This window comes from Lycium ferocissimum, chromosome 2, assembly GCF_029784015.1.
Source record: "Lycium ferocissimum isolate CSIRO_LF1 chromosome 2, AGI_CSIRO_Lferr_CH_V1, whole genome shotgun sequence".
NCBI lineage: Eukaryota > Viridiplantae > Streptophyta > Magnoliopsida > Solanales > Solanaceae > Lycium > Lycium ferocissimum.
In genome coordinates, this window is record NC_081343.1 from 53531734 (window position 1) to 53545653 (window position 13920).

Consider the following 13920-nt stretch of genomic DNA (forward strand, 5'->3'; position numbering starts at 1 on the left):
TTGTAATTAAAAGCATTGGTCAAAACCAAGTACCTAACATTTCAACAAGTCGTCCAAGTTGAAACTTAAACACTTGTTTTATTATGAAAACCATTAGTAAAACCTAGACCCACCGCCTGTTTTTCTTTTCTTAATGCGGTCTTATTCTATTCTCGTTTATCAAACCAGCCCAGGTACACAAATAGACTATTAAATTCAACCAAAACACGTAAACCGATTCTCTTTTCGAAAAAGAAAAAAAAAAAGAATCATTTGAATAATCCGTCAATCATTCTCCAAAACACCTTATTATATTAGTATTATTTTCATTGCAGTGCGCACTCTATGGTATACAAGTGTACATTAGCAGTTTTTTCTTGCCCATTGTCTTCAAAACCATCACCCTGATGATAACAAGCAACTCTATATAAACTGCCATCTTCAAAACCCATAACCCAAATCATTTTTTACTACAAATCACCACAAAAGAAATTGAAAAAGATTCAGAAATGGAGGGTAGCAACGTAATTGGCTCGAGAGATCATTCAGCTTCAGTTCCAGCAAGCTCACCTTGTGGAGTTGGAACACTGGGTCGACACTTAGCTCGGCGTCTAGTACAAATCGGCGTAAACGACGTGTTTTCAGTTCCTGGTGACTTCAACTTGACTTTATTGGATCATTTAATAGCCGAGCCGGAGCTGAATTTGATCGGCTGTTGTAACGAGCTGAATGCTGGCTACGCAGCTGATGGGTACGCACGTGTGAAAGGGGTGGGAGCGTGTGTGGTGACGTTTACTGTGGGAGGATTAAGTGTGCTTAATGCTATTGCTGGTGCATACAGTGAGAATTTGCCTGTTATTTGTATTGTTGGTGGGCCTAATTCCAATGATTATGGGACTAACAGAATTTTGCATCATACTATTGGCTTGCCTGATTTTAGCCAGGAACTTAGGTGTTTCCAAACTGTCACTTGTACTCAGGTAACTTCATATTTCCCTCTATATGATTATTTTACTCTTGTACCTTGTGTTGCAAATCTTGTGCTTTTCTCTTACAAATTGATGATATTTGCCTGATTTGATTGATCACATATATTATTGTGCTTAATTCTTGAGTAGAGACATCCGTTTCACGGTTCCAGCTAAGAATTACTACTAGTTTAGTTCTTCTACATTGGTTTAGGTAATTGTACTTGCCTATAATAGTTGTACTTGCATCACTAAGGCCTCATTTCTTTTCATTAAGATAAGATGTGAATATCCAGATATGCATTAAGATTTACATATCTGAATCTGAATACACATCTGAATATTAAGTTATTGTTTTAAGATTTGAATGCTATATAATTAAGACCGTTTGTTTTCTCAACATCTGAATATATAAAACTTGTCTTGAACGGATTTGCTTTTTGGAACAAAGTTTTAATTCTTGCAATTTGATGTGTTGAAAGTGATCAAGTTGGTGTAATGAAACAGGCAGTGGTGAATAACTTGGATGATGCACATGAATTGATTGATACTGCGATTTCAACTGCTTTGAAGGAGAGCAAGCCAGCTTACATTAGCATAGGCTGCAATTTGCCTGGAATTCCTCACCCCACATTTGCTAGAGATCCTGTTCCATTCTTTCTTGCTCCAAAGTATTTTCTTTCCTGTTCCTTAATCTACATATACTTTCCATTTCCCCTATTCAACGATCTATTAGGCTGTTGTATTAAGAGGAAAACGCATTTGCAGGGTCAGCAATCAACTAGGATTAGAAGCAGCAGTTGAAGCAGCAGCAGAGTTCTTGAACAAGTCTGTAAAACCAGTTATTGTGGGAGGTCCCAAAGTAAGAGTGGCAAAAGCAGAGAAGGCCTTTGTGGAACTTGCTGATGCTTGTGGCTATCCGTTCGCAGTAATGCCATCTGGCAAGGGACTGGTCCCAGAGCACCACCCTAATTTCATTGGTACTTACTGGGGAGCAGTGAGCTCTAGTTTCTGTGGGGAGATTGTTGAATCTGCGGATGCTTATGTCTTTGTTGGCCCCATCTTCAATGACTACAGCTCTGTTGGATACTCTTTGCTCATTAAAAAGGAGAAGTTGATTGTTGTTGAACCTAATCGCGTGACTATTGGAAATGGCCCCTCCTTCGGTTGGGTTTTCATGACTGATTTCTTGAGTGCTTTGGCGAAAAAGCTTAAGAGGAATACCACTGCTTTGGAGAATCATCATCGGATTTATATCCCTCCAGGTGTTGCCTTAAAACGAGAGCATGATGAGCCTCTTCGAGTCAATATACTCTTCAAGTACATTCAGGTAAATATGAATTGTGATAAACAAAGAGCACTTTTAGAGCTTAACTGAAAGTTACATTATAATCTACAGTATAAGAGATTACACGACACTAAATACAATAGAATCCTCATGTTCCCCAGAAGTTCTGATTGTTTCACTGACCTTCTGTTTTTCCATTCACAGGAAATGCTGAGTGGCAACACTGCAGTGATTGCAGAGACAGGGGACTCGTGGTTTAATTGTCTGAAGCTTCATCTTCCTGAAAATTGCGGGTAAACTTGACTCTTAACTTTATTCTTAATCCTTCTTAGGAGGAGCAGAATTGAAAAGTATTAATGGAAAAACTAGAATAAATTGACATCATATCAATCTCAATAACCCTTTGTGAAGTCTGATTGTAGCTATATTAAGATAAGTTGTATTTAAATTCTTGCAGGTTTGAATTCCAAATGCAGTATGGATCCATTGGCTGGTCAGTAGGTGCCACTCTCGGTTATGCTCAGGCTGCTAAAGATAAACGCATCATTGCCTGCATCGGTGATGGTAGCTTCCAGGTCAGTATTCACATTGGTTTTGAACTTACGATCAAACTCTCAACCAGTGGCGTACGCATGATTTTTCATTAGGGGTGTCACAATTAAAAGGAGTGAGCAAATGAATAAATCAATATAATGATATCATATTATAAAAAGACAACTCAAATCATATTAATAAAACCCTTATGATAATATCGCTCCATTGAAATTTAGGCTGAATTATAAATATAAATATAACAAAGAGTAGAATGAAATAAATTTAAAGTGATGAACAAAAAAAAATAAAACTTGAAGCACTTAATAAAATAATTATATTGATGGAAAAAATAAGACTGCGAGAGTTCGAACGCACGACATCCAACACGAAAGGTGGAGCGCTCAACCACCAGGCCAGTGGCAACCTTCGTTTCTGAGGGCTGTCCCTTTATGTATATCTACGTTCAATTTTCCTTTTATTTACTTTTTATATACGTATACCTAGTAAAAAAAATTGACGAAGGGGTGTCACGTGACACCCCTCAAGGCAAGGTAAATCCGCCTCTGCTCTCAACTGTCCTCATTTTTGTGCTGCTGAAGACGCATTAGGATTCTATCACACATTTTTTTCCTTGACTTTTCAAATGATGAAGGACATAAGTTTTATTCATTTTCTCCAAAATAACTTCATAGGGAAGAATGTAGTTAATGTTTTTATGTATAATAACCATTGACTATTTTTTTAAAAGTGAATTATGAGAAACATAATTGAGAAAGCAAAAACTCTTTATTGCCTCACAGGTTACTGCTCAAGATATTTCGACCATGATAAGATGTGCACAAAAGAACATTATATTTCTCATCAACAACGGTGGTTATACCATTGAAGTCGAGATTCATGATGGGCCATACAATGTGATCAAGAATTGGGACTACACTGGTATCGTGAGTGCTATCCACAATGGTGAAGGCAAATGCTGGACTGCAAAGGTCAGTTTTTATGAACACATTATAACATCTTCCACTATTGCAATTCAAATACAGAAATTGATGGGATAAGGGATTGCAGGTAAAGACGGAAGAGGACCTTATTGAGGCAATATCAACAGCAACAACCACACACAAGGACTCCTTGTGTTTCATAGAAGTCTTTGTGCACAAGGATGATACTAGCAAAGAGCTTCTCGAATGGGGATCGCGTGTTGCTGCAGCTAATAGCCGTCCTCCTAATCCTCAGTAGCAACTTACTGCTGTCCAAAATAAAATACCAGATGAATAACATGGATTCCAGTCAGCAGGTAGTCCAGGAAAAGGCTTATTGAATGTTTTCCCTTAGTTATGTCCTGTTTTTGTATTTTCTGACTTAGGATTGTCATCGTCCATAAAATGTACCACATGTCGTTTCCTGGTTGTACAAAATAAGCAAAACCAGCCTTTTAACTTCTCAACCCTATGAATTTCTAGGGATTGCCCTTCATATTCTGGTATAGGCAATCTTGGGGTAAAATTTTATCATAACATTATAATTTAGAAGGAAAAAGAATGGAAAAGGCTTAAATATGCCATCGAACTATCAGAAATGGCTCATTTATGCCACTCGTCAATAGTTTGGCTCATCCGTGCCATCACCGTTACCAAAATGGCTGATTCATGCCACTTTTCATTAATTTGGGTCGGATTTTTTATTAATTTGGGATTTAAAATTGGGTTGGTTTAAGTAAACAACATAAACCTCTAATTGGAGGTCACTTGTCATATCTGGTATTGTAAAATCGATGTTAATGAAAAATGGCATGAATGAGCCATTTTGGTAACAGTGGTGGCATAGATGAGCCATTTTGGTAACGGCGATGACATAAATGAGCCAAACTATTGACGAGTGGCATAAATGAGTCATTTTCGATAGTTCAATGGCATATTTGAGCCTTTTCCGGAAAAAGAATGATTTCCTTACATCGGACACTTATTAGTCAGCCAATAATAATGCAGGAGAAATTTGTATTCAGCCTGACCCACCAGAGATATGGCTGCTGCTCTAGGAAACTACGTACTACTCTCTGAAAAGAATGACAGTAAATGGAAAGTCAAATGTTTTCTCTTTGCCTAGTATATTTCAAACATCTTTGGAATATACATCTTTAAACAAATGTGAGATATGGGTACTGTATCTTGAATAGATACATTTCGTTTGAAACAGTATAAGAACCGGTGTTAGAATTCATGTTAAAAGTTAGATCTCCGACTCTTATTAGGATTTCTGCTTACTTTTGTTGGACGAAGTAACGTAGAGGAGGCAATTTGTGGATAGTATCACATAGTATGGGGAAAATCTCAATTTATTTATTAACTAGTGACTTTGCTCGCGCCTCGCGCTATCATTAAAGAAAATTAATTATAACCAAATAATTATTTATTATTTAATCATTTTATCTTTTTTTAAATATTCCTAAACTGTAACACTAACAATTCTTCCATTATATAATTGAATTCTCAAAATTAAACTTCACTTTTTCTATATTTATTAAATATGGAGGCACATCATCAGACCCATTTTTTAATTATATAACTACACGAAAATATAAAAATTAATAGCAACATTATACAGAAAAGGATAATAAAAAGATAAAAAGTTGCCAAGCACAACGAAAATTTAATAAATTGTACAGATACTCTCAGTTAGAATGCATCAAGATTTAAAAAAAATAAGTCTATTAAGATAAACAAAAATAGCACCATGGGTAACTCAATGACATATATATACATCCTTCATTCAATTCGAAATTGGAAATTTAACTATGGCTTACAACTATATATCCAAACCGGAATTGTAATAGAAGGTAATGAGCGATGTAACAATTACCGCTCCTCCAGACTTGAAAAATTCACTTATGAAACATGACAATATCTTCAAAAATAAAATAACTGATCAAATCGAACAAATTCACGAACCGATCAACCTACAAAAAACAACAAACCTAAAGTCAATAAATATGAAAAATTATAAACCAAAAGGGGAAGAAAGAAATACCACAAAACAACACTCTAAGCACTTTACTATTTCAATTTTCAGTAATTCAATTGGAAAATATCCAACTACAATTAATGAAATAGGAAAAACACAGAGAAGAGTAGTAACAATCTATATCGTACTTTTAAGCATTTCTAGTTGGAAAAGGTCTGAGATACATATGTAAAACACAAAATTTACCTAAAATCAAAAAAATAAGACAGAAGAAAAGAAAGAGCTGACTAAGAAAGCTGGAATTTGGAAAATAACAGAAGATAGAAGGAAAGATGGGGTTATTCCATTAAAAGAAATACTAGTATTAGTGTTTACTCCATGTTGTAACTCTTCATTATCATTTATTACAATTCTTTATTTCCTGCATAAACTTTTCATTTCATAGGTAACGCTGCTCATGAAATGACTCTTCATTATTTTACTTTAATTTAATTACTACAAGTACTTATTGCCTCCACATGAGCTTTTAAATATAATTAATGAAAAGAATGATGGAAAAAATGTTTAAAAAGGAGAAAAAGCTAAATAGGAATGGAGGTCATAGAGAGGTGTCACATCATCTTGTCTATGCTTAGCTTCGCTAGGTAGTGGCAACAAAAATATCTTCGTTGTTATCATATTTTTGGTTCATCTTCCTAGATGATTCCAAGCTCTCAGAGACGCTCAATCTGAATTCTTCTAAATCATATTGAGTTTAAAGGTGGATGATAAGATATATTCAGTACGATTTCGTGAGATTATGTTTAGTTTGCATTATTGGGATTTTGGTTGTAAATATAACTAAGAATTAGCTTAATTGTGAACTTTTTTTTTTTATTTCTTATTTTTGTTGTGTATAAATGTATACATTTACTCCCCTGTTTTTGTTACTGAATTGAGCATTATTCTTTAGTTTCTCTCGAGTCTTAATTCTCTAATAGTTACAATGAACATGGTTTTAAACCTTAATTCCTCATTTTTCTGTTTCAAGCGTGACATTGGCGTAAATGGGTTCAGTAATTGCACCTGTTTTTCCTCCTCTTTATAGTGGAATGTGGATCACTTTCCATTTCTCACGTGGCCTTTTATAGGTAAAGACCCACTTGTGTGCAAAGCTGCTCACAACACACACACACACTCACACACAAAAAAAAAACAAAAAAAAAACAAAAAACAAAGAGAGAGAGAGAGAAAGAACAAAGAGCAGCAAAATTGGAACAACTGAATGTACTAACTAATGAGTAAAAGCTTTTGTTTTACTGCTACTACTTAAGAAGTAACAACTCCAGGTGAAATGGAATTGCATAAGAATTCATATGTATCTAAATGAGGCTGGCAGTTGGGACTTGAATGCATGCAATGGTAAAACGCCATTGAAATTAATCAAGTAGGAGATGCCAGTGTGCTGCTTTTAAATTGAATGCCTTGCCAATACAACTGACAATTATCAGTGTTGCATTAACAAGCTAGGCTTTGTATGAATATGATGTACCAAAGTTACAATCACTACTGATAGAATGGTGATACCCATTCTTGTGTATACTAAATGAAAATGGCCAATCTTGAAAATCCCAACTTACTTTTATCCCTTTTGATTTGATTGTTTGATAGCTACAAGAACAAATACAAGAAGACACCCTTTTCGCATCTTGGTCTTTCTTTCATTAATTCAAGGAATCTTCTTAATTTCTCTTACCTTAGGTGAAGTGGCGAAGCCAGAATTTTAAATAAGGGAATTCAAAAATACAAAGAAGTAGACAAACGAAAAAGCCAAGGGGGTTCAACATCTACTATATATACATAAAAAATAATTTTCACCTTGTATATATAGTATAATTTTTTCGCCCCCTTGGCCCTTACTGGCTCCGCCCCTGCTTAGGTCTGTCTAAACTATTCATGATTTTAATCTATGTCTTGCCATTTTACTTTTTTCTCTTCTTCACACGGCCCCCTGCAACTTGAGATTATGAATCTTTTGACGAGATGCTGATAATCCAATGTAGGCAAAATTACAAGCATAGTAAGAGTAATAATTTTACAGAAGGTGATATAATTTGCATAAACATCTCATACCAAAAATAATACTAAGAAATTCTGCATTACATCCAGTCAACAAAGTTTTCAGCTCCTGAAAAAAAAGTCAAAGATTCTGAAAAGGAAATAGTAATAGAAAATAGTAAGACTATCTATATTCTGGTGAAGAAGTGCTAGTCTTAATAATGCATAAGAGCAGATGCATTGGGCCAGGAAGCAGAAAATAATGTACCCTACTCCTCTTCCCCTTGAATTCTTGGTGCACTTGAAATTACTCCTGACAAACCATCATTGGCAAATCCATAAGAAAGGGTCTGAAGTTGTGTGCTCAATGGATCACTTGTTAGAGGAAAAAAGCTGGACTGAAGGGGTTCCCTATGACAAAAGACTTGGTTTTGACTTAAAACTGATGGGAAATTATGGGCCTCTCCATTTCCTGAATTTGAACTGGCAATATTCCCATTCACACTTCTTATAAATCTAGTCATTTCCAAGTTGGAATTTGAATTCAAAGGATTAATTGAAGTGGTCGTTAAGAAGCTGCCTTGATGATGATCACTAGAGGAAATGATTGTGTCATCTTGTAAAGACTGGAAATTGAGAAAATGGTCATGTGGGTAACTCTGCAACTCATTGAAAAATGGAATCTTGGCACCATCAGGTGATGAAAACAAGTTTACATTCTGAATTGGGATGTCATAATTCACCTCTGGAATTCCATATTCAGAACTGGAAAATCCACTGTTTTCTTGACTAACTGAATACCGCATTTTAGCATTGAGTTCAGCACAATGGCAATTAGGAAACTCACCAAGAGCATCAATTGCAGCTTTAGCTTCTTTAATCAGCCAATCAATGGCCTTACTTGGACGGTCATAGCCAAGCCTATCTTGCACATCATAGAACTGAATTGCAGTGTTTGGTGAAAGCCTAACACGTCGGTCCTTCGGACCCTTTGCAGTTGAAACCTTGCTGTGCCTGTCTTTTCTTCCTACGGATCAAATAATTCGGCCTCCATGGAGTTCCATCACATCTGTTTTGGCTTTCTTTGGCATCATTCTTTTTGTTACTTTACTGAGTTCATCTTTGTGTGCAGTGAAATTAGTCCATTTTGCTGGTTTTTGGCAGAGTGGCTGTGGCAGCTGCTGTAAGTGCTGGTTTTGGTAATGACTTTGAAGGTTTTCAAGGCCATTTTCTTGAAGAACTTCATTTTCATCCTCCTCTTCTTCTGATGATCCATCTTCTTTATCTGATACTTGAAGCTGATGATTCATTGGAGGATCCAGATTCGAAGTGATCTATCTCCACCTTCGGACTTCTTTTAAAACTTTTTTCAGTGTTGGCACTTGGAAACTGCTTTAATAATAAATCCACTGTGACTTTGGGTGGGCCTTTAAAAGATTGGCTTTGCATAAGCTAATTGGAAGGCTGTAATAAGTAGTAAAAGATGAAAAGATGGATGTAAAGTATCATGGAAATTTGTGTGGGATCAGTTTGTATATTTTAAAGGTTAAAAGAATAAGGAGCAGTAAAACAATTGTAAATAATTGAGTCGCCTTTGATAGTGACCGTTTTTACTTGACCTCCAAAGTAAATCCTTTCACCGCTAATCCGAATTAGTCGAAGTCCCAAACGGGTATCGGATAAGGGGTGGAAAACAAGAAAATTGTAAAAGAATGAGCAAAAGCAAGTACAAATATACAAGTATAGAAGAGCATAGGACTTTCAGGTGTGTATACTAGTTTGCTTAAATATGTCCTTATCATATATGCAGATAAAGCATACATAAAAACAAATATTGAGCATGTGAAAATGAAGAGACACCATTTTACACGTATGCATGTAGGCCCAAGAGGGACAAAGATAACGGTAGTATATTAGGTACATCCCTCACACAGAAACAGGAGATTAAAGATTAGTAAAAGAGTTTGGAATTGGGCACACCAATAAGTAATGTTTATCTTCTTGTTTGGGACCTTGGGTAATTCGTATCTTTGTAAATTTATGTTAGTAGTCAAAGCATTATAACAGAGGGTACATAATTTTCTAAGTGTAAACGAATTATAGTATAATGTGCATTGCATAAGAGAAGACTGGTTCTGAATAAGTTCTGAAGCCCAGTTGCATTACTTTTTGTATATAAGGTTGCACTTTTTGGTAAAAACATTCTCTATTGTCACCCTTCACCATTCACAACATCCCCTTTTTATTTTTGTGTGAAATACCATCATTTTCGATATGATTACTGGTCTAACGTGCAAGTTCAACAGAGCTCACAACTTTATTTTCATATCTTACTTGTGTATGTGAAACACAAGTATAAACAGATCAGAGTTAAACATGCATGTATTACAAAAATCATACTCTTAAACTCAGAACTCACATTATCTAAATTTTGAATGTGACATTCTCTAATATCTTGAAGCTTTTTCTTTATGTTGGGATAAAAAGAATTGAAGGAATCCTTCTAAATCTTAGCATATCTCCTCTTATCACTTTAAAGTTAACCTTGAATCTCTTTCTACATTATCCAAATAATAAAACACAACTATACCTGTTCTTTAATTTCTTGTCTTCTGCCACCCCCAACCCTCTCACCACCTAAATCATTGATTGTCCAGTGTCCCAACAAGGAAAAGAGCCAACTCGTTTTACTCTTTGGGATTCAAATTTCACTTTTTATTACATCCATTGAGTGTTCACCATACAGCCCCTCAGTACAAATAGTTATTAGTACTATTGTGTTTCAGTTACTTTAACCTGCTCGCCAGAAACACTTGCCTGAAATCAATCACCAAAGATTAAAGCATCCCTTGTTTACAGTAGTAAATTCATGAGTAGGTTACTGAAAATGAAAGTGACCCTCTACGGCCACCTCATTTCTTGAAACTTTATGTGCAGTGACAAAGTCAGAAATTTTAACTAAGTACTAATACAAGAAAAAATGTCAAAGACTGTCACAGCTAGGAATAAAACCTATACAATCTAAAGCAATTTTTGTGTGTCCATTACTGCTATACTTTAAAGTTTCTGCAAGAGGATTCAGCATCTTATGTAGGCAGATACATACTCCCTCTGTCCCAATTTAAGTGTCTTACTTTCCTTTTTGGTCTTTCTCAAAATGGTCTCTTTCTATATTTAGAAAGTTGACAATTCAAACATCCTACATGACAAGTTTAAAACCACAAGATTCAAAGGTTATTTTAGTACGTTGCATGCATCTTTAATTTAGAACCACAAGATTTAAAAGTCTCCTTTTATTTCTTAAATTTTGTACCCAGTCAAACTAAGACACTTAAATTTGGACGGAGGGAGTAATTTTTTTTTAATCTATATACACAATGTAATTTAAAAAAAAGAAAAAAAAAAAAAGAAGAAGAAATTCAATCCTGAACTTGCTTTCGTACCAGTAGCTTAGTTTATACACAAGCAGTATAGACCCATCAATTTTTCATGCGTTGTCGACCCATTTGGTTGAGAGGAGAGGGCCCTCCTGGGCTCAAGGAACAAGAACAATTGCATGCGTGCATGTGCATGGTGTTTTATAACCTACTATATGTCTGTATATCACGTGAATCCATTACTCCCTTTTCATGGTCTTTTAAGCATGTGAATACCTTCTTTTTTTTTTTCTTTTTTTTTTGGTTTTTCCCATTTTAAGTTGACACTTGGTAGGTGTTTGACCATGCTATATGAAATCATGATTTTATATTTCGGACCGACTATGGTATAAATCGTTAGCCCTAAGACGCTTTTCAAGGTTTTACAGCACTTCCAAACACTTGCACTAGTGGCTGGAAGTTTGGAGTTTGCCAATTGGCACAAAACTTCAACTTCATATATACATGATTTCAAATCCCAAAAAGGTGTGATTTGGGATTCCAAATCATGATTTCAAAAAATTTAGATGTAAAACTTGACCCATAAATTTATATTTTGTAAAAAATAGATCCATAAGTTGGTAGATATATTTACCAATCATTTATGTCAAATATTAAAAGATCTGCAAGTTACTATTATATTAAGAGATTGTCCATACCATGTGGGAGGATTATATTAAGGAATAGTTACACTACTGTTACACCCCGTAGTTTGGTACGCGAAAATTCGTAGGTGTTGGCGGTTTTAAGTATGGACATTGGAGTTACCTCCAAGGATACACGAGAATAGATGTGCTTATCTTATGTTTTTGAGGGTTTAAGTTCATATGATAAGCTATGGAAGGATTGAAGGGCAAGTGAATCAAGGAAATTAAATTTGTTGGAATTTTGAAGAAAATATGAGGGGCAATTTTGGCCCAAATTGGAGAAAGAATATCTTTTAGTATATAAGGAGTTTTGAGGTAAAGCAAAAGCCTAAAATGAAGTTCGTCGAGTTTAGTTTCCAATGCAACAAACCGCTCGTCGATAGGACATCGGAGTAGAGAATTATGGACGTTACAAATTTAAATTTCGACAAAGCGAAAACGAGTCAAGCATAAAGGTCAAGCATAAAGATCGCCGACTTTTAGCCACTATAAAAGGGTTAAAAACCCCATTTTTCTCCATCATAAACTTCTAAAAATTTCCAGAAAATTCAGCAAGTAAGAGACTCTTATATCACATAAAAGGTGAGGATTTTGGGTAAATTTCAAGTTACGACGTATTAATCAAGGCCCGGACAACGTGTAGTCTCGATTATAATTTCATTCTGTGTTGGAGTTGGCTTGGAAACAAAGTAAATATTGAAGATCTTACTACTTTAGTAAAGATAAGGTATGAATCATTGAATCTCTCTCTTTATCAACGTTGATTTAGGAATATTTACAAGAATAAAAGTTATAGTTTGTTGTGTTGATGTTGTTGGTTTATGGATTGAGATTTGAAGAGAGTTTTGGATGAAAATATACATATTTATCTTGTAGAATATTGAGGATGTTGTTGTTGATGTTGTTGGTATTGTTTGGGAGTTGTTTTGGTATTTGGAGGAAGTAGATGATATAGGGGAGATCTTTGCCTAAATTTTCGTAACCCAAATTAGTCTTCAATAAATTAGTGCTTATAAGTTGATGGAAATATGATGAAAGTATGATTAAAGATGTATTTCTTGATATATAGGTTCGGGTGAAGGGCAAGCATCGGTGTAAGGAATTGTTTAAGTGGTGGCTTGACGGATAAGGTGTGTAAGGTGTTCGTTTCCCTCTTTCTTTGGCACGAATCCAACTAGAATTTAAACACAAGCGTTCCATAACAAATCCACTCTATTCCCATGCTTTGTATTTCAAATCTTAATGCCTTGTTATTTGATTGATTCTTAAAATATTATTTTACTTATCATCATCGATTACTTCTTTGACTCGATACGAATTCCATAAGTTATTCGGAGGCTACCGACTTTATGTCACTCCAAAAGGCCAAGGTCAGATTATTGACTTCTCATGCATTATATATATATATATATATATATATATATATATATATATATATATATATATATATATAAATGTATTGCACTATTTTACTACACCGTGCCGCGCTAGAGTCGGTCGGGCATGGCGCGTAGATGCGCACACCACTGTAGTGGGCATGTCATGATATTGCCCCGGACGCGGGCTAATGATGATAACACCGAGCCTTAATGGCCGGGCATGATTTTACACATATAACACCGAGCCTTACGGCCGGGCATGGATACTATCTGTTACGTGTATATATATATGCACACAAATGATTTTATCATGCAATGTATCTTGTGCTACTTCCATATGTTCAGTTTTCTTTTGCCCTTATTAATGTTACATTATATCTTAATTATGTTGCTACTCTCCTGCCTTACATACTCAGTACTTTTATCCGTACTGACGTCCCATTGCACGGGACGCTGCATTTCGTCTTTGTCGTGTGCTCGATGAGAGTTATCGAGCAACCACGGTAGGATTTTCTAGCTTCAACGGTGTTAGCAAGTGCCACTATTCCGAGCTTGCTATCTTTGGTACTTTTATGTTAGTATAATATATGTTCATATGTATACTCTTAGAGGCTCATGGACATAGTGGGATATGTAAATATTATGTATGGCCTTGTCGGCCTTATTTTGGGTTCTTGATATTTTCTGATAGCCTTGCCGGCTTTATGATAT

General features: G+C 35.3%; 1 protein-coding gene and 1 pseudogene across 1 annotated transcript; one reads left to right on the plus strand and one right to left on the minus strand.

Moving 5' to 3' along the window:
• Positions 1 to 298: 298 nt before the first annotated feature.
• LOC132044531 (pyruvate decarboxylase 1) lies at positions 299 to 4216 on the plus strand. The gene is made up of 7 exons (XM_059435037.1): positions 299 to 959; positions 1455 to 1618; positions 1716 to 2277; positions 2440 to 2528; positions 2693 to 2810; positions 3570 to 3758; positions 3838 to 4216. Exons 1-7 carry the CDS (start codon positions 489 to 491, stop codon positions 4006 to 4008), a joined length of 1764 nt encoding a protein of 587 aa, XP_059291020.1. The 5' UTR covers positions 299 to 488; the 3' UTR covers positions 4009 to 4216.
• Positions 4217 to 7790: 3574 nt separating this feature from the next.
• LOC132044540 (transcription factor TCP4-like) lies at positions 7791 to 9300 on the minus strand (annotated as a pseudogene).
• Between the last annotated feature and the right edge of the window lie 4620 nt (positions 9301 to 13920).